The 20,693-nt window shown below is 50.6% G+C and overlaps 1 protein-coding gene across 5 annotated transcripts in view; it reads left to right on the top strand.

Moving 5' to 3' along the window:
* Positions 1-20,693, top strand: part of Plb1 (phospholipase B1) — a 95,172-nt gene that overhangs the window by 47,138 nt on the left and 27,341 nt on the right. For 3 of the 5 annotated variants that reach the window (XM_050131588.1, XM_050131584.1, XM_050131585.1), the window contains 17 exons: positions 314-418; positions 520-615; positions 912-983; positions 1,581-1,619; positions 2,107-2,167; positions 3,005-3,063; positions 3,998-4,071; positions 8,018-8,061; positions 8,545-8,653; positions 9,478-9,529; positions 9,908-9,988; positions 10,484-10,549; positions 11,312-11,412; positions 13,204-13,285; positions 14,031-14,135; positions 15,417-15,512; positions 16,214-16,285. In XM_050131588.1, the coding sequence (XP_049987545.1) occupies positions 314-418; positions 520-615; positions 912-983; positions 1,581-1,619; positions 2,107-2,167; positions 3,005-3,063; positions 3,998-4,071; positions 8,018-8,061; positions 8,545-8,653; positions 9,478-9,529; positions 9,908-9,988; positions 10,484-10,549; positions 11,312-11,412; positions 13,204-13,285; positions 14,031-14,135; positions 15,417-15,512; positions 16,214-16,285 (1,314 nt within the window). Of the gene's footprint in view, positions 1-26; positions 161-313; positions 419-519; positions 616-911; positions 984-1,580; positions 1,620-2,106; positions 2,168-3,004; positions 3,064-3,997; positions 4,072-8,017; positions 8,062-8,544; positions 8,654-9,477; positions 9,530-9,907; positions 9,989-10,483; positions 10,550-11,311; positions 11,413-13,203; positions 13,286-14,030; positions 14,136-14,359; positions 14,650-15,416; positions 15,513-16,213; positions 16,286-20,693 lie in introns of those variants that run through there. The other 2 variants (XM_050131586.1, XM_050131587.1) reach the window with 2 other exon arrangements.

Below are 20,693 nucleotides of genomic sequence, written 5' to 3'. Positions count from 1 at the left end.
TGCCCCTGCACGGGGTTCTGGGAGGTCTGTGCCAGGCAGAGTTATTGATGCTAAGTAGCTTGTTGACTGATGAGTGAATGGTGACAAGGACTGTGTCAATAGGAGCACATTCAAGGGCGCTAGGGGCCACAGGGCAGCTTCGTTGAAGCTACAGAATGAGGTCAGAGAGCACGCTTCACGGGATCCCATTTTCCCCATTGCCTCTCTGATGAAGGAATTCAAGTGTTGGTTGAAAGTGGTTGGTAAGACACGAGACAGGTTTCATTGTGTTTCCCCAGCTGTTCCAACCCCTGTCTCTTGTCTCCTCTGGCAGGAAGGAACTGAACAGCTGATCGAGAGTGGACGATACGACACCAGGGATGATTTCACTGTGGTTCTCCAGCCGTTCCTTGAAAATGTGGCCGTGCCAAGGACCCCGGTAAGGAAATGATGCGTTGAGGGTGAGGGGAGCCCCCAGAGGGTGTGCGGCCGCATTTTCTGCCATCTGTAACTGCTCCTCCCTTTCTGCCTGGTGACTAGGAGGGCCTGCCCGACAACTCCTACTTTGCCCCTGACTGTTTCCACTTTAATGTCAAGACTCACGCCCGCGCAGCCGTTGCCCTCTGGAAGAACATGGTAAGAACTGTGGTGTAAGAATTCTCTCTCCCAACCGGGCAGTAGGGGTGCACGCCTTTAATCCCTGCACTCTGGAGGCAGAGGCAGGCAGATCTCTGCAAGTTTGAGGCCAGCCTGATCTACAAGAGCTGGTTCCAGGACAGGCTCCAAAGCTACAGCAAAACCCTGTCTCGAAAAAACAAAACAAAACAGAATCCTCCTTCTGAGTCCAGCTGCCTGCATCTCCCCCTCCCCACCTCTGCATCTTGACCAGTCCACCCGGTCCACATTCCCCATCTTCTTGCTTCTTTATTCAGCTGGAACCTGTTGGCCATAAGACGAGACAAGAGAATTTTGAAATCAAGCTCCCTATCATGTGTCCGAACCAGGTAGAGTGGGCTGATGGGACACCCTCTGACTATAGAGACAAGAGAGTAGAGAAGGGTGGGGGGTTAAAACGGAAGGAGGAGCTAAGAAAGCAGATCTTAAGCAGTGGGGGAAATAGAATAGGATCCCAGTTTCCACTCACACATTGTCAGATTCTTGGAGTTTTATACTTAGCTCTCAGCCCTGTGACTTCCTCTGAGTCCCCACTGGGGACTACTGGACCAGGGCTTACATGGGAAGGAAATTGGAAGAGGAGGGATCTGCTTTTTCTTGCTTAAGCAGGAAGGATCCCAGGCTGCTGTGGGGCAAAGTGCCGGGTGGCAAGGCAGCCTGTTGGGAAGGGGCAGGATGGAGAAACAAGACCCGGCACCCTTAGCCAAGAGGACACATACATTCCTGGTAGCTACTTAAAGGTTCATTCTGAGTCTTGGGGCTGGGTTCAGGTTGTAGAGAAGGCCCTGGTGCATCCTGGGTGGGAGCACATGGTGGCCAGCCTTTCTGGAAGGGTCTTAGCGCTAACTGTGGCCGTGGGAAGGTTAGGGAAGGACATGTGTAGGCTGACATGAATCCTGCCATGGTTCACTCACCTTTTCCCACAGACCTTGCCGTTTCTGAGCACCTACAAGAACAGCAACCAGGTATCTACCTAAGTCCTCCTTTGGTTCACCAGGTCATGGTGTGGGTAGCCCCTGCTGATGCTTCCCATCAGAAAGCACAAGGAAGGCTTATCCCCTTCAGAAAATGATCTCTATCCTCACACCTTCCAGTGGGGGGGAGAGCAGAATAAACTCCATTCCAGTCAAATCACAGCCCCTCTGAGCCAGAACAAAGCTAGCCGCCCCTCTCACAATGGGCAGAGGGCAGAGGATGGGGTGGATCATTTTGGATGGCCCAAGTATGGCCCTGGAGGAAACAGATATCAGAGTCAGATGAACAGACCCCAGCTTGGTTGATATTCAGAATTATCTAGGATACCTTTTCCAGTGCCCCTGGAGGCCCCTCCCCAGGTATAGGACCCAAGGCTCTGTGATTTTCAAGCCTGCTGAGTGAACCTGATGCCTGTCTGACTTCTCTGCCCACCACCCCCTTGACCTTAAGATTCAGGGATTGGTTCTTTGCATTTAGGGTTATGGAACCTGGACGTTGTGCGAGGACAGAGCCCCTTCTGCCTCACCACCAACCTCAGGTAAGCTCCTGGGATCCCCGGGATCCAAGACCCCTCCACAAAGGCTCACATGCCAGTGAGCCATCTCTAAGACTCCATACAGTAACCACACAACACAGTTCTGACCAGTGTTTTCTAGCCCAGGTAGGCTTTGGCCAGCTCTGGCCTTTGGCAATACCATGCATGATAAGCCCCAGTGCCTTCTGGGCCAGGAGCTGATTCTTATCCTGCTTTCAAGACCTAAGCAGGGCCACACAGCAGACATGGGAGCTTGCCCATGGTTGGTCCAGCCCTGCAGGGCGGTAAAGTCCAGATGTGGATGAGGCCAGGGAGTCCCATCAAATGAATAGCTCTGTGGAAATGTGTCCTCAAACTCTGCCTACAGGTCTAGAAAGTTCTCTGGGCTCTTCAGAAAAGACTTGAGAGGAGGGAAAGTCTGGCATGACTGCTTCTTGAATTCTTGTGGAAATCTAGAACCCAGTTCTAAATAGGCTACCTATGGGCCAGCGTCTGTCTGGTTGGGCGCTTAGGCCACCCTGACTTCTCACATGGCGACTGGCACTAACGTAGACTCCTGCCTCACCTTCCCCTCCATTCCGTCATGGTGCCTTGCGTCCTCCCTTTTCTAGAACTCTTCCTCCCATTTCTCTATCTTCTAGCTTGATGAAAGTCTAAGAATTGTTTCTCTCTTATAAGAAAGTGCTGTTATGAAAGTTCTGCCAACAGAGTTTGGGCTCTCCAGCTCTATGTGGTCTGAGCGCGCATGGAATCTTGTTTGGGGCGTTGGCATGAAGCAAAAGCCCTAGACGGTGCCTGCAGCTCCTTTCCCGGACTCAAGCTTGTCCGCTTATTTTTCAGTGCATGCCCTGAGACCTGCAGACATCCAAGTCGTGGCAGCTCTGGGAGACTCTCTGACTGTAAGGACTTTTGAGCCCCCCCGGGGGGGGGGCGGTGCGAGATAGGGGTGAGCGTAGGCAATGGGTGTGGTGGGGCCTTCCAAGTCCTTGCCCTCCTACATCTAAAACCTGCACTCCCACCTTCTACAATCTCTCTCCCTTCTGCCCCTGCTCTCTCTGTCCAGGAGAATGGCAACAATTCTATTTTTGCAACTGCTTTATCGAGTAGGTGTGCAGGGGGAAAAAAATCTTTTTCAGGAATGAACTGAATATTCTCAGTTGGCAGAGGTTTTGAACACCCAACACCACATTTTGACATATGCAAAAATATGTCATTTTGACTCAAAATTCTCCTAACGATGCCTGTGTGGGTGCTACCCTCCCTCCCTTTTGAGCAGCCCAGACCCCCCCATCTGTTTCCTCCGCATCAACACAGAAGGCAGCTTTATCATCGGTGATGGAATAGGTTCTGCTCCTCACTTTCAGCGCTGGGCTGAGCCGCCATCCCAGGGCACCACCTTCTGGCAGCACAGCTGGGCTTTAGAAATGCCTTCCTGGAGGTTGTAAAGGAGAAAGAAGAGAAATGAGAGGGACTCTGTTGGAAATCCCCCCTCACAGCGGCTCCCACCTAAGCGCTTGCCCATGTCCACAAAGACCTGTGGTATTACTTGGTAATATTATCGGCATTAGTCCCATTTGTAAGCACTTGAGAATTTTCCAGTCTTTAAAAACTGTGATCCCAATTGGGCCCAAACCTCTCCTGTGGAAAGGCATGCCATAGTGAAAGAAGCCATAGCTGGGAAGGAGGGTCTCAGACTGATCCCCTCACTCCCAATCTGCATACCATTCTTGCTTCCACGAGTGCACTGGAGGCCATGCCTTCAGAACCCGTGTTCACAGTCCCCCACTTCTCTCTGACTTACTGGTTTTCTTGTGGAATTTGATGTTCTCAAAGGCTGGCAATGGGATCCGCTCCCAAGAAGAAAACCTCTTGGATCTCGACACACAGTATCGAGGACTGTCATATAGGTAATGTTAACCTTTGACCTCCTCTTCCCCAGGGCTTAGTTTGCTTGTTGTTTTGTTACCTTCTTAGTTTTGTGGATTTGTTTTGTTTCCTGGTCAGGGTCTCCTGGAATTTGGGTTGGCCTTGAACTATTTATGTAAGGGGAGGGTGACCCTGGGCTTCTAGCCCTCCAGTCTCTACCTCCTAGCTGCTGGGATTGCCTGCATGCACTGGCTGGGATGTAGGTTTAGCTCCTATAAATGCACAAATCTCAAAGAGCAAGGACAGGTCTAGAAAAGGCTTTCAGAGGAACAGCTGTATTTCTGCAAACTGTGAACATTGACTGAACAGAGAATATAATTTTGCTGTTAATGATCCTTTTATCTTTAAATTATGCAGAAAAAGTAAGCCAAGGTTCTTACCAAACTCCTGGGTCAGCAAATTCATCACCAAATGTGCCCGAAAAGCACCAAATCCTTGAGTCTCCACCTGCTCGTTTGCATATCTGTGTTCGTATGTTGACGCTCCTATGTTGGTCTTCATGTATGTATTCATGTCGTTTGTAGTCACCCTCTGCTTGTTTGTATATGTACACATCTCTACAGAAAACTGCCAAGACCCAATACTCACTTCTGGAGGCAGCAATGGTGGCAAGTTGCAATCAGTGGGCATTTCTGAGCAGCTCCTGTGTGCTGGCACAGGAATAGAGCTGGCTGGCTGGCTGGCTGGCTGAGAGGGCTCTGTGTCAGCTGGCTGCTCACTTGGCTAGTGTTTAGAAATAAAAACTTCCTGGATGCCATGGGATGGGAAGGGAGAGCGGGAATAGCCCTGCCAGCAAGGATGGAAGACTTCCCAGAGAAACTGGTACCCACATGTCTTTAGACAAAGTGAAGGGGTGAGAAGGGCACCCCAGATACAAACATAGAGAGGAGTCAGGCTTGGGGTGCCACGTGAGCAACTGAGTGTCCGTTGTGTGACGTTTCTTTCTTTCCTAATAAAGTCTGAGGTTTTGCATGCTTTGGAGTGATTAGCACGCAGTTAAGAACTTATCTAGGGAAACGCGACCACAGCCTGCCACAAGAGGGCAGAGCACTGAAGAGCAGCTGGCTGCCCAGAAGCACGCTTGCTTCTTCCTTTTTCGGGATGCATTCATTTCAAGCATCCTCCCTAAGAAAGTGGTAGCGGACAAGGTGGGGTGAGCAGACCCAAGGAAAGCCCCAGAAAGACTCATTTTCCAAGTTGAGAGAGAGGCAGGATCACAGCCGGTAGCCACCCACCGAGAAGTTCCAAAGCACCCTCGGCATGAAGGCGACTGCCTCTCCACTCAGAGCCCCCACATTACCACAGCCAGATCAGTGTGTCTAGGGGACTACCTGGAACAAGAAAGAACCTCTGCTACTCAGCACTCTCCTGAAAGTTGCTGGAGTCATGAGGGGAAAGGAAAGGGCTGCAGAGAGAGCTGCGGGAAAGGCCTGGGGGAGGCAGGGACACTGTCACTGTGTGAGGAAACTGTACACAAGTGTCCGCTCCAGAGGAGCACCCCTTGGGAGCGGAAGTGACTGGCACAGCCTCCCAGGTAGTGAGATCGCGGGGCTCCCAGTCTAGGTACATAAGGCCTCCTGCTAAGAGATTTCTTGCACAGCCACGCAGATGTTCAGCCACTTTCTGTTCTTTCCCAGGAATGAAATGCCTGAACTTCCTAGTTATAACCCCAATGGCTCATGGTCAATGACTGTTGTCACTTTAAAAACCCTGGATTTATCTTAACTATCCCGAATATCTTCCCCGAGTACACCTGTGTTGAGGACAGAAGTTCGAGGCTAGCGGCTAAGTGACAGTGGTAGCTGACTAGACAGGTGTTCCTCAGGGCTGCTCCGTGCGTATTAACTGTCCGAGAGGTGAGGTCCTTTGTGCTGGGGGTAAAACATTACCTGCTCTTTCCTTCCTGTACACGCTGGCATAGTAAGGACTCCCTCCGGGAAGTGGTGCAGCAAGGCCTCTCTGTTTGTTTTGGTGTTTCCTTTAATACTAGAATAATTTTTTTTTAAATATCTGTTAGCCCCAGGGGAAATGTCCATGAAGTAGACTGATGAGAGAGAAACAATTTTCTGGAGCCCACTCCACTGGGAATACTAGGCAATGCAATGATTCCAGGAAATCAAGAAAGCACCTTGGGCCTTTTCCTCCAAGGACACAGTAGGAAAAGTGGGCCTTATATAGACAGGGGAAAGGGGGCCCTAGGGTAGGGTTCTTTGGGGATGGGTGGTTGTGAATAGGTTGTAAATAGGTTTCCAAGGTCCCTTGGTCCATGAGACTGTGTGCCTATGGATATCCTTGTCAGCTTATCAGAGGGTCGATCTGAGAGCTGTCATTAGAGTGAGCATAGCTCTCTCTTTGGTAGAAGGACATTGGCTTGTTTGGGACTATTCTGTGGACCAAAATAAAATGCACTTAACCAAAGCAAAACGCATCTCCTTGTTTTTGTTTCCATGGGGACTTTAATCCCACATTTCTTTCGACACACATTTCCAAACACCTTCTGTACCTTTCTGCACGCTGGATGACAACAGATGAAGTCTAGCCATTGGGCCCATGTGTCACAGATTCCATTTCCCCAGGAGTCCAGGGTAGACCAGATGTTTGGCATCAGTGTCTCCTTTCATGTTTGGGTAGTTCTGATCAAAATGGTGACTTAAATACTTTGACTTTTCTGTGTTTATTTCTGTACTTGTCTTTTCTCCTCTTGGACATTCCATTCTAAAATGGCACTGGGAACACCTTTTGGTCTTGTTCTGCCTCCATCCCCCTCCCCCTCTTTTTTAAGTACCAAGGTACCTTTAAGAAATGAAAGTAGGAAGGTACAGAATCTATGTATGTGTTTGTATGTGTTTTTCTGTTTATTGAGGGAAATGTGCAGAAGACGACAGATGGAACAGTACGTAGATTCCTGATTTCCTTCCAAGTGGCTCAGAGAAGAAAGGGTTCAGAGCAACATCTTCATGGAGAGCTAGAAAAATAGAGTAGTTAAAAAAAAAAAACCCACTAGGCCAGGCCCAGACATGTGATGAGCCATGAGGGAGAAAACGAGTGATGTGGAGGGCGGAGCTTAGCAACTTCAATTTATGGCCATCTTTGAGAAGTCTCAACCAGTGGAGTAGCTTCTAAGTGTGTATTCTCAGACTCCCCTGGCCTGGAGTAACATGCTGGGACTAAGCAAATGGGCACAGAAGAAAAACATTAAATACCAAATATCTGAACATCTAAATTTTTTTTGTTTTATTCTTGTTTTATTCTTGTTTTGAGACAGGGTTTCTCTAACAGTTCTAGATGTTCTGGAACTTGCTTTGTAGACCATGCTGGACTCGAACTACAGAGATTCACTTGCCTCTGCCTCCTGAGGGCTAGGATTAAAGGCGTGTACCACCACATCCAGCTGAGTGTTTCTTTTTAAGATAGGCCTACGTATGTCCCCCCCCCCTTTTTTTTTAAGCATGTGGAAGGAAATGACCTCTTATACAGTGTTTTGAGGTTGGGCCAGATAAAATGAGATGGGGCATTGGAAGGTAGCCAGCTCCCATCCTCTGAATCTTCCACTGGAATCTACTTGATACTGGGCAGAAAAAGCTTATCTGCGCTTCTCAAGGTTTCCAGCTCCAGCTGGGCTTTAGTTACCCTTAGTCTCTGTCACATGGAAATGTCCACAGCTACCTCCTGAGCCTGGGACAGGAGAAAGAGCCATGGCCTACAGTCCAGTGCATGCTGGGCACACAGTGTCCTCAGATAAGTGTTTCCACCAAAGTGGGTGAGGAACATTCTTTTACCTTCAGATCCTAAAATAACGGGAAAATCGTTCACAGGTGAATCTAGAATGTTCCTAGGACCCCTCAAGAAGAGTTGAGGATTGCTCTTTGGTAAAGGTTGTATACTGACTTGGGTTCTTTCCTTTCCTGCCTTGCTCACGCCCTACAGTGCTGGTGGGGACGCGTCCCTGGAGAATGTGACCACCTTGCCCAGTAAGTAAATTCTAGGGGCTTGGGTCGGACTGCTCAAGAAAAGAATAGCACATTCTCGGGGACTAGCCCTGACACGGGAGGAAAGGACATCAGATGCCTGCAGATCTGAGTTTAATTCCTGCTCTTTCTATGCTCTTGTGAGGTGACCTAGAGCAAACCACCAAATGCCCTAGGCCTTGAGCGTTTTTAGCTTGGTCCATGAAATACTGAGACAAATCTGTAGGGGCCTTCACTGCGTTGTAAGTTGGGCAGAGAAAAATGCTGTGAGAAACTTCTGGCCTTACCTTGGGTCATCGCCTCATTCCGACCAAAAGAGGCCCTAGTTTCTGTCAGGCATATGTGCAACCCACTTCCTGGCCCCAGGAAGTGTGAAAATTATGGTGCTGCCCGTGGTGATGAGCCCCTAGGACGCTTTGTAGTGGAGAATACACCCTGGTCTTTTGTCTTGAGTTCTGTGCCTCGACTCTGCCTTTTCTCCTACAGATATCCTTCGGGAGTTTAATGAAAACCTCACAGGCTATGCAGTAGGCACCGGTGACGCCAATTCTGCGAGCGCATTCCTTAACCAGGCTGTGCCTAGGGCGAAAGCTGAGTATGACATTTGGGGGGCTGCAGAGAGGGGAACGGAGGCATGCAGTCAGTCAGTCCTTCAGAGATCCCTATAGAGTCTACAAGGGGCACTTCACCCTTCTGCCGCAATGATTTTGAGAGCGCTCTTTCCTGTCCCCGCCCTCATAACCAAAGTTAAGTGGCCTTGGACATGGGAAGGACTCGTGTCTCTCTAAGTTGCCTACTCCTTGATTAGGCCTTTAGACATCTTGACATCTAAAAGTTGAACTGACGAAGCAGTATTGCCAGTTTTTTGAGGCTCACTCTGACATAATGCCACTGGAGAAATCTCCTGTCCCCAGAGTCGCACAAGTAACACTTACCCTTTATGTTCAGGGAAGGCTTACTGCATCCAAGTAAAGATCTCCAGCCTGAGGGGCCCTCTGGACAAGTCTCTTGTCTTTCTAGTCCTGGAATAGAGCTAACAAAAAAACCAGACTGGAAATGTCCAGGGGGTTGCTGAGGCAGAGCTCCCTAACCTCCTGGGATGGTCTCTCAAGGAGGCACTAATTCTTCTAGAGACCCCAGAAGCCTTGAGTTCCTGCTTCTCATGGTTCTTGGCCCACCTACTGTTCCAGCCCACACCTTTACTTGGTGGGCGTGCCCCAACACCTGCTTTCTGGGCTCTACAATAGCAGTAGCCTGTGTCATGCAATTCCACTCTCCTTCCCAAGGAGACCATCATGCTCAGGCTTCTACCCGCAGCGCATGTAGTATTGGGAAAGCCTGGAGTGTGCAGGCCCTGTCGGGTAGGAGGACAGATGTGGATACTCTTCCCCAAAAGAAGGACTGACTTTCTCTCCTCAGGAACCTTGTGAGCCAAGTCCAGACTCTGGTTGAGAAGATGAAGAATGACCACGTGAGTCAGATTGATGGTTACTGATAAATGTTAGTTGTCTAGCCCACTAAAGTTTTTCCCAAATGAAGTGGTCTGTTGTGAAAAGCAGTGAGTGCCCTTTTGCTAGAAGCATTCGAAAGAGGTAGGAAAGGCCCCTTGTCTGAGACCTTCTAGAGGATATTTTACCAGGAGGGGTGTGGGGGAGGAGAAAAAGTGACCTTGAAGGTTCCTCTTGGTGCTAAGATTCTGGTCTATAAATAAAGCCTTTAAAATGCCACCAGCTCCAAGGTTCTGATTGTATTGTTTCAAGTGGACAAGGAAGTCACAAGGGACTGACTGATTTCCTAGAGCTGTGAGGATTTGTCAGAAACGATGAACGTTTTCCTCCCTTCTATGTAGAGAGTGAACTTCCTCCAAGACTGGAAGGTCATCACAGTCATGATCGGGGCCAGTGACTTGTGTGACTTCTGCACAGACACGGTAATCAGAGAGGGTTTGGGCCTGATCCTGACCTTGAACATTTGGCTTTGGAGATCGAGGTCCCTACAACTCACCCCAGGGGGCATCTAGCTCCAACCACATTGCCCACGTGTACACATAACTCACACATGCATTCACGCATGCATGCTCCTTACGGTCGACTTTGTGGTGACTGGCACCACATGCATGTCCCAGGGTGGTGAGGGGCCAGGGCACATGAATGGTGGCTGCTTTTACAGCTCTTGAAAGAGAAGAAACTATAGAGCCCAAAGCATTTCGGGAGAGCCTTCTCCATTTTCCACTCTAGTCAATGGTTCTGATCTTCTAGCCGGCTGTCAGGCATTCAGCTCAGATTCTAACATGCTAATATGCTCACGGATGGTGGGGAGAGGGTAACAAGTCCTTGGGGCTGGACCCGGAAGGGAAACCCACACCTGCCCCTCTACCCTCTCATTGGAACCAACCCCTCCCTTGCCCTTGCCTTTCTCTTTCCAGAATCGGTACTCTGCAGCCAACTTTTCTGACCATCTCCGCAATGCCTTGGACATCCTGCATAGGGAGGTGGGTAAGGGCTTCCGTAACTTGGTTACAGCTCTAGAATGGTGGAGGAGAGGAGAGGAAGGATGGAGCCAGCCAGGGGCATGAGCTCTGTCCCTGTCCAGAGGCTCCAGTCTTCTTCCCAAGTCAGCTGCCTTCTATTTGGAAGGCACCCCAGAGATCTCGGGTATCAAGAAAGGAAGGCACTGGGCACTAACGTCCCTCTCCAAGACATTCCTTAGTCTTAGCAGCTGGCCAGTGCCCAGGCTTGGCATTGCGTTTTGAACACAGAGTGTGTCTTAAGTAAGCCTCTTTATATATATCCAGCCTCACTCCTTCCACCCCACTGCAACCTTGTGGGCAGCCACACATTGCCGGGAAAATAGCATTCCAACCCCCAGATGTTCTGCTGGGTAACTGAGTCCCCATGTCTACTCAGAAGAAGTTGACCCGAGTCAAGCTGGCAGACATTGATCAGGAGCCAATGGCCTGGCAAACAAGTTGCCTATCACGCCATGCTTTGGGTCACTAGATGATGGCTGAATGGAGCTGAGCTCTTAGCATTATTGCCCTGTCCTAGAGGTACCATCTATGCTGTGGCTGTGCAGGGCACCCCCCCCCTGCCTGCTGGTAGAGACTTAATGTCATGCTTGGGCTGCAGCCCTCCATGAAGAGGTCCGATTCAGATTCATCTCTTGACCCCAGGCATGAGCTGAGCTCGAAGTCTAAAGGGAGCCTCTGTCCAAACCCGGGGAGCCCTTATCTCACCTGCAGCCTTCTCTTTAGGTACCCAGAGCCCTGGTCAACCTTGTGGACTTCATGAACCCCAGTGTCATACGGCAAGTGTTCCTGAAGAATCCAGACAAGTGCCCAGTACATCAGGCCAGGTAGGCGGGCAATTGTCATCTCATCCAAGAGATCTGCTAAGGCTTGGTCTGGCCTGCCCATTTAGCGGTGACTTCCTAGAGGCTCAGCGGCTTCATTCTTCCTGTCTATAAACAAGGACTTGTGCTAGCCTCATTCTCTTCTGGGAGGTCAAGAGCTTTGATTCTGTTCCTTACCCTATCCCAGGTGCCAGGCAGGAACTTCTGTCTCTGATAGCAAGAACCATAGGGGCTACTATCCGAGAGACTGAGTAGCCCAAACTGGAAAGAGCAACACAGAATGGTATTTCTGGGTGGCTAAACTACAGTGGAGATCAAGAGACAGAACACTCAGCCCAGGCACCTTGTCAGAAGAGGGGAGCTGGGGGGGGGGGGAGACTGTTTTGCTTCTGTAACTGGGTGGTAGGTACGCAGGTGTGTGATTCTTCATTCTCCACACCTCTTCCACGCACCTATTCACTTAACAAATCTCAAAGGGCTGGAGTGATGGCTCAGCCTTAAGGACACTGGCTGCTCTACCAGAGGTCCTGGGTTCAGTTCCCAGCAACCGCATGGGGTGCCCTCTTCTGGCCTGCAGGCAGAACACTGTATACATAAAAAGAATCTTTAAATAAAAAAAAAAAACACACAGAATTTACTGTGCCCCAGGCACTGTCTTGAAGGCTTTATACAGATGGTCTTGACTTGGGATTCTGACCTTTAGTATGGTGCAAAAGCCATGTGCACTCAAGAGAGAACATACTCAGAATACAGTCTTTTGCTGGACTGGGAATATGTAGTCCCATGCTCTCAAGTGACTCTGGAAGCCCCCAAGAAAAGCCGCCCACCCCAAGGGGAAACAGTCAGATCACTGTGGTGTATGGGCTGCTATGATACACTATTTTGTAAGTAAATATAGCAAATTATTTATTTTTCCTTTTTTGAGGATGTGGTACACATGTGTGTATGCATGTTTGTATGGGGGAGCACACACGTGTGGGTGCACATGCACATGTTTGTGCATGCCTGTGAAGGCCTCAAGTTGATGCCAGGACTCATCCTTGGCTGCTCTCCCACCTTATTTGAGGAGGCAGGGTGTCTCAGTCAAGCCCAGAGCTCACTGATAGGGCAAGACTCGCTAGCCAGCTCGCTCTGGGGATCCTCTGTCTTTACCTCCCTTGGGGGTACTTACAGGTGGACTGCTACGCCCACCTGGCATTCCAGGGGAGTCTAGGACTCCAAGCTCTGGTCCTCCCACTTGCACAGCAATGCACTTAAACCACAGGGCCCTTTCCCCAGCCCAGAAAATGAATTTTAACAGACAGTCTTATAAAGTTACCATGAGCTTATATTGGAATGTGAGTGCCATCGTATATCAAAGGTCGTCTTTAACTTTCCTCTTTATTTTAAGTGCATGTGATTGAAACTAACTCATAATCAAAGGAAGGCACTGGGATAGCATTAGAGGGAGTATCAGAGTCCTGGTGTGCCTGCTCCAATCCCAGGATGCATTGCCATTTTATGTTTTAATTAAACGTTGCGTTCTCGTTGCCTGAATTCACTTACTGGATAGACTGTGCCAGGCCTGGCCTCTGAAGTCCAGTTCTGGAGCTTGTTAAAGGAGAGTCATTCAAACTGTAGACCCACCCACCCCGCACCAGTCACTTTCTCTAGGGCCTAGGACAGGTGCCTCAGAACCTTCCGGCACTTGTGCTCCCAAACCAGGGCTTGACTTGACAAGACAGAGCGAGCCTTGTTACCTACCCACCCAGAACGTTTCATCTATGGCTCCTCTTACCTCCCCCTTTTATACAGTGTTCTGTGCAACTGTGTTCTGAGTCCAGGGGAGAATTCCCAGGAGCTGGGGAATCTGGAGGCCTTCTTCCAGTCCTACCAGGTAAGGTAGAGGAGAGCCCCCTTTCCATGTCTTCCTCCTCTGCCCTTCCATGACAGCCCAGAGCCCCCACCAGGCAGGGAGGCATGAAGAAAATAGAACAAGACATCAGCCATCCTGGGCCCCTCCCTCTGCTCCACCTGGCTGAGGATCTGTTTCCTTGGTTAGAAAAGCCCCCGTAGCATCCAGGTGACATTGGTGTGGCCTAAGCAGCTTTGGGGGTGGGGTTGTGAAACCTCCTTCTTAGTCAGTAGAACTGGGGTATCCCATGAAGCCACACTGGAGACCAGCTTCTCCCCATTTCCCTGGACTCCACACTCACACCAGTCGCCACAGACAGACCACAAGAAAAGGGATTATATAATGGCTAGTAGCCTGACGAGCTGGAGTGTCTTCTCTGGTTTTTATTTGTGTGTTTTCTTTCTTCCTTCCTTCCTTCCTTTCTTTCTTTCTTTCTTTCTTTCTTTCTTTCTTTCTTTCTTTCTTTCTTTTTCCCCTTGTGGGACTTTCTGCCAGCCCTTTAGAGATGGCATGTTTAAAAAACAAACTAAACAAAAACAAACAAACAAAAAAACTAAAACAATACGCCCATTTCCAAACTCTTTGGAACGGTATTTGCCATCAGGCTGAGTGAGCAACCTTGTCTAAAGGGTCTGGAGACAGGGACGGGGACAGAGATGCTGTGTGCTGCTTGTCCTTTCCCACCCCTGTGCTAATGGCTGCTGTTTGCGTGTATTTGTGTTTCCAGAGTAGCATGCGGCAGCTGGTTGAGTCAGGCCGCTATGATACCCGGGAGGACTTCTCGGTGGTGCTGCAGCCCCTTTTCCGCAATGCCAAGCTCCCCATCCTCGAGGTATGCTCCCCCCATCTTGAGCACGAGCGGGAGAACTGCTCAGGGCATCTGGCAGGAATGCATGAGACTGGGAAGGATGCAGAGAACCCTGCAGATGCTCCGCTGGCAGGCACACCTGAACACAGGCATTCTGCATCCCACAGACAAGGCTGCCACAGCTGCCTCTGGGGATACCGTGAACCCCACAGAACAGCAGTGAACAGACGTGCTGTCTCCTTCCTAAAATCAGATAGAGCATGAAAGACAGGCAAGACTTACAGGTATCCAGGTCTACGTTAGTGACTTGGGGCCGCGCATGTGGTCTCTCTCACATGTGGCCCACCCCGGGGCCATGTTCTTTGTGGGACACAAAGTCCGTGTGCCCAAGAGCTCTGTGGGCAGAGCAGGTAAAGTCTCTATCCCAAGACGTCCGACAACTTGGGAAAAAGCTGGAAGGAGAACAGAGTGGTGTATCCAGACCCTACAGTGAGAAGAGCTGGCGTCAGGTGACCTGCTGGCCTCATGTTAGCTCTGGGTAGGCCCGCTTAGTGTGCCCTTTAATGTCCTCTGCCTAATTATGGAGGCTAAGGGTTAGGAAGGACATGCCCCTGACCCCATCCCCCACCCCACCCTAGCTAGTTTGGTGTTAGCTCCTCTTCTCTTCAGTGTGATAAAACGCCTGACAAAAGTTTGTTTGGGCTTGCTGTTTAGTTTAGGAAGAGACACAATGTATCCTTGCAGGGGTGGCCCAGGCAGGAGCATGAGGCAACCGGTCACATTGCATCTACTGCCCGGAAGCAGAAAGCTAGGAATGCTGGTCCTCAGCTAGCTTCCTCTCCATGGGCAGTCCAGTAACCCAGTCCACATGGTGTGGATCCTCCCGCCCCGCCCCCCCCAATTCTCCCAGTCTAGAAAATCTCTCACCAACATGACCAGATGCTTGTCTCTTTGGGGAGTCCAGATCCTGTCGGGTTGATGTCAATATTTACTTGTCAGGACTCCCCAAGACTCCCTGGGGAACTAAGAAACACACTTTTCCACTTCCAGCATGAGGCATTATGCAAATGTGCCCAAACAGGGCATTTTTAAAATAAGACGTGGAAAATAAGACGTGGAAAATGTAGAGGCCGGAGAAGGTACGGCTTGAGGTCCCCCAAAGCTATTTCTCTGTAGGAATGCCATTATGTCCCTGACATGGTCCCAAAGGGAAGAGAGCATGTTGTGATCATTCCCGAGGATCACATGGCCTGTGGCTCCCTTGAACCCCACAGGACCTTGAGGAAATATGCTTGTGTCTTTCAGAACGGGCAGCCAGACACATCCTTCTTTGCCCCAGACTGCATCCTCCCCAACCAGAAGTTCCACTCTCAGCTCTCGAGAGCCCTCTGGGCCAATATGGTAAGATAAGGACTGCTTCTGGCCCTGCAGTCTTACCCCACAAAGGGCCCGAGGAGCCACAGCTGGCACAGCTGTAGCGGGCTACAGCTTGGCCCTAGAGAATCCTGGATGACGCAGCCAGGTTGCACTGCCAACTGTCCTCTGTGTTAGAGCCCCCCGGGGAGACGGCTGAGGGGGTAAACTGAGTTCAGATCCTTAGGGCTCATGTAAAAGCCGGGTTTGGGGGTGGGCATACCTCTATAACCCCAGTGCTGAGGGACGGAGATCCCAGGAGCTTGCTGGCCAACCTGTCTAACCGGAACAGCACACTCCCAAGTTCAAGTCAGAGTCCCTAACTCAAACAATAAGGTGGAAAGCAGTGGGGGAAAACCCTTGACACACTGATCTCTTACGTCCATACAAGCACAGACACCAATTCATAAATGTCGCGCGCACACACACACCAGAAACCCCTCACTTATTCACCCTTTGCGGTACACCACTACGTATGCTAGGCGCTGAAACCATGTACTCAGTCTCCTTTAGCACCTCCGCAGTCACACAGGAAGTGTTTTGAGTTTCCAGGGAACCTAGCTGACTCTGGATTCTACTTGCCAGTGCCTGACAGAGCCACAAGTCAAAGCCACACCCCCAAAATGAAGTTCTGATGTTCACTTGAGCAGAAACAAACTTGGTGTGTTTCTTTTTTCTTTCCTGATCAGCTTGAACCTCTGGGAAAGAAAACAGACACTTTGGACCTGACAGCGTTCATAGCCATGGCCTGCCCGACCCAGGTAGTGAAGGAGGGACTGCTTGGTCTGTCCTCAGAAACTGGCCAGACAGACCTGCCCCTCCTCTGCCTCCTCCTGTTCCTCCTTTTCTTCCCCCTCCTTTTCCTCCCCCCTTCCTCTTCCTTCTCCTCCTCCAACTCCTCCAACTGGGTTTGCTCTGTCCCTAGGCTGAGAGATGGACTTGGGGGCAGGGGAAAGAGAAATTTGGCTGAGCTGCTTCTTGAAAATGGGTGACGAAGTTGGGTCCACACAAAGAAAGAGGAGCCTGGGTAGCAGAAGCCAGGAAGGCAAGAGAGTGTGGAGCGGATGGGAATGTCTGGATATGGGTGAAAGAGCCGAGAGAAGGACCCGGGAGTCCAGAGCCTGGACTGGGTGTTCTCCCCTTGAAGAGGGCCTGCAACAGGGGGCTCAAAGGGAGAGACCGAGGTGCCATCAGGCAGGGCTCAAGAGAAGCAGCCTGAACTGGCATGAGGAACAGCTCAGGGCTCCTTTTAAGGAGGAATATGTTAACCGTGATTTCAGGCCTGGAGTGGGGGCAGGTTCACGTTCCCATTGCCTTCAGCTCCTGTTTCTGGTCTTGTCTTATGGCTTTTTAACCAAATAAGGCCAAGGCTAGAGAGCCCTTGGTGGCCATAAAAGCAGAGTGCCTGACCTAGTGTGGGAGGCTGGGTTTCCAATCTGGGTCAGGCTGCAACCAGCCTCCAGCCCCACCCTCCCCCCACCCCCTGCCTCACCCGATCCACTCCTTGCCAGGCAGAGCCTCAGAAGGCTTGCAGCTCCCTTGGGATATCTGCTGGGGATCCCAAGAAAAGGGGAGGCCCCGATCCTGCCTCCCGCTCCCGTTCAGCTGTCTTTTCCATCTGTCTTATATAATCTAATATACCATGATCAAGAGTGGCAGGAGGAGAGGGGATAAGAGCAATGGAGCAGAGAGCTCAATGGCTGGATCTAGTGCCCCAAGCAAAGAAGAAAGTCAAGTCACGTGATTCTCAGTGTGCCTGGGTAGCTCCAGTGCCAACGATTGATCAGATGCTGGGTAAAAGGGCTTGGGTGAGGCCCCTCTATGCCATGTGGGAACATATTCACAGCCACTTCCTGAGGCTGCCCAGGGGCATTGAGGTGGAAGAGCCTGGACAACCTGGGCAGTAAGGGGCGTTTGAGGACTTACAGCAGTGATCATGCCATAAGAATTTCATTTTTCTTCTGTTTATGTGCTCTTGTATGTACGGGTGTGTACGCATGCGTTCACTGAGGCCAGAGGTGGATGGTGAATGTTTCCAGCTGCTTTTCACTTTAGTTTTAAGACAGGCTTTCCTAATGACCCTGGAGCTAACAACTTGACTAGGCTGGCTAACTAGTAAGTCCCATGATCCTCCCGTCTCCACCTCCCCGGGGGTCTAGGACTACAGGCTCAAACTTTGACGTCTGGCTTCATGTGTGGGTTTTGGATCCAAATCCAAGTCCTCATAATTCATGTGGCAAACACTTTACCAACTGGGCCATCTCCCCAGCTTATAGTTGAGTTTTTCAGCCCTTTAATAAGCTATAGGACAACATTGAATATCAACTACAAGAGTCCCCTCCAAAGTGTCAAATCTCAGCCGTCATGAGCTCTTCTTCCCCACAAATATATGAGATGCTAAATTGAGGTCCCAACTCTGGGTCAGGGAAAATTTCTTCACTGTGAGCCCCAAGGCAAATTATGCCCCCTCTCTGTCCCGGTTCAGGCAGGGCGCCCCCAAAAGGAGATGCTCTACCTAGAGTCTCAAGCTTACCTCCTCCATTCTGCAAAGAATCTACCCTAACTATTGATGAGGTGAGGTAAGACCCAGCCTCCTAGAGCCTGTAAAAGCCCAGCCCAGGAGAAGCTGTTGCTAAGCAACCCTGGAGCCCGTTCCAAAAGGGTCCATCTGTTGGCCAGCCCAGCTTCACTGCACAGTGTCTCAGGTACCATCTGCTTGCTGCCATGTGCCTCGGAGCCATGCACAAGTCCACCCATATCTCAGTGTGAGCTGATGGGAAGCCAGGCAGTGAATATTTTCATCCAGGCTGTATCTAAACATAGAAGCAACAAGCAGGACCTGGGGGATGAAGGCGGGGCAGAGGCAGCAAGTTAGGAGTGAGCTCTTCCAGAAGTGCCCTATTCCTCCTCCATCCCCAGCCTCACGGCTACCACATTCTGCTGTGCCAGGCAGGGTGACATCACAGCGCACCGCACCGCGGTTTGGGGATGGGTTTGCAGGTGGGGTGAACTGTGGACTGTTCACCATTCCCTACCATAACTGTCTCCCTGCCCTTCTTTCCCCTACTGAGCCATCTGGAAATAAGCTCTGTCCTTATTTATTAACCTGTCACAGTTACGTTCCTTGTCCTTGGAATCCATTCCTCCCTGACTTGGGAAAGGCTTAGGTGCCTTCTTTTTCTTTTTTCTTTTTTTCTGGTTGCCTCCCTTCCTACCTCTTAGTGGCATTCCTATCTCTAGCCCTGAAAACGAGGCCCCTCTCAGACTTCCCTGTCCATCTTATGGTCTTCTCTGGGTATGTGGGCATCCTCAATGGAAAGCTGATCTATTTCTAGAATCCCGCCCCGCCCCCCTTGAACGTCATAGCTCCAGCTTCCTCGGTCTCTCACTCTACCTGTTTTTTTTTTTTTTTTTTTACTTCCCAGACACCAATCCTCTATTTCCAGACCCTTAAAACACATTTCCTCTTGGAAGCTACATATGGTATACGCTTACTGCTCCTACCAAAGAAAGCAGGGAGGGGACTGATGTATCCAAAGCCCATCAGAAAAGCCCCCTTCCTTCTCTGCAGACCTTCCCATCTAGCTGTGCAGCCGGGTTAGCCAGCCCCTGACTGAACCGCTGGCTCTTGCCTGGACTCTTCCTCCTTGACAGCCCACGGAAACCGCGGGGCAGCGTCCCCTCTACCTGTTCAGGCTGGCAGCCAGGAATCTCTCATGGAGTCGGCTCCACCCCAGGCCTTTAAACCAGCCTGACTCATGCACACCAAGCAACCAAAAGCCAATAAAAGCAAAATCCCAAGGTCCCTTTGTCCTCAGATCCCTTCCAGCACTTTCTCCTCTCCCCCAACTCATGGTTCCTAGGGTCAGATAAATAGTTATGGGACTTCTAGCTCTTCCAGAAAGATAGAAATGAACTGTGTCTCCTGCTCTTTCTATACTGGCCACCCTGGGACCAGATCCAGCCAGGACTTCTCTGTGGAGGGAGAATCATAATTAGCACCCACGCCCAGTCTTATCCCCAGGGATTGTTCGTCCCCACATCTTGCGTCAGCTCCCTCGACAAATTCCACACTTCGAGGTCTGCCGGTCTTCATGGCCTAGGAGTGTCTCATGTCCTTCTCCCTTGTGCCCAGGGGACGGGTCTTCCCCTGCCCTCCTCTCAGTGTTGCTCTGGGTGCAGGAACCGGACACCTAGGCTGCGCTCCTGTGACTGTTGAGGGGGATACTGCCGACGCTGGTCTGGGACGGCCTAATGAACTATGCTGCGAGCCGTTACAGGCTTCTCTGTCCTGCACTGGCGACAGCGCCTGAGAGCCCCTGGTCTCTGTTTCAGATCAGAGTGCTGAGACTGCGAAGAAAAGGGGAGACAGGCCTTAGCATCAGGGTTCTCTGTGTAGCCCTAGCTGTCCTGGAACTCGCTCTGTAGACCAGGCTGGCCTCGAACCCACAGAGATCTGCCTGCCTCTGCCTCCCTAGTGCTGGGATTAAAGGCGTGCGCCACCATCGCCAACCCGGCTGGCCCCAACAGTTTAACCTTCCTCCTTTCCTTCTGTCCTCTGTCTTCCTCTTCCTCCTCTTCCTACGGCTGCCCCTCCTTGAACCAAAATAAAGCCTCTCCTACCTGAGTTTATGGTGGAGAGTTGGTTTACATCTCCTGAAATTGATCTCTACGGACATCTTTTCCAACAATCTGACTTTCCCCTCTCGACTCCCCAAACCTGTTCCATTTGGTTCCCATTTTTTTCTAAGCCTTGGTCTTTCTGTTCCACCGGCATGTCCCATGAATCTACCTTTCTGTTTCCTGGTCCAGACCTTAAGCTGACCTTGCTTCTCTTGGTTTTGTGTCTCCTCGTTTGTTTTTCTCCTGGTTCTCCCCTGCTGCCTCCTCCCTTCTTTGATTAACCCATCACCTTCACCTGGGTGGACTGGGCGTGTTGACAGGGCTTGTTTCAGCACTGATTGTAGCACAGATAGGTGAGGAGGGCCTGCCTGGAGAGCGGGTTAGTCAGGGGGGAAATGACTGAAAATACAGGAAGCCACCTTAAAGTAACACACGCAGCACAGGGGGAAAAGGACAGGTGATAAAATATATTGATAACCATATAACCCTTCTTCAGAAGGAAAAGTGCTGAAATGTGAGTCTTTTGCCAGGGGGAAAAAAAAAAAA

The sequence above is a fragment of the Alexandromys fortis genome, unplaced genomic scaffold (assembly GCF_014885135.2).
Source record: "Alexandromys fortis isolate MF-2015 unplaced genomic scaffold, M_Fortis_MF-2015_v1.1 scaffold_377, whole genome shotgun sequence".
In the NCBI taxonomy this organism is placed as follows: domain Eukaryota; kingdom Metazoa; phylum Chordata; class Mammalia; order Rodentia; family Cricetidae; genus Alexandromys; species Alexandromys fortis.
This window is presented reverse-complemented; position numbering and strand designations above follow the sequence as displayed.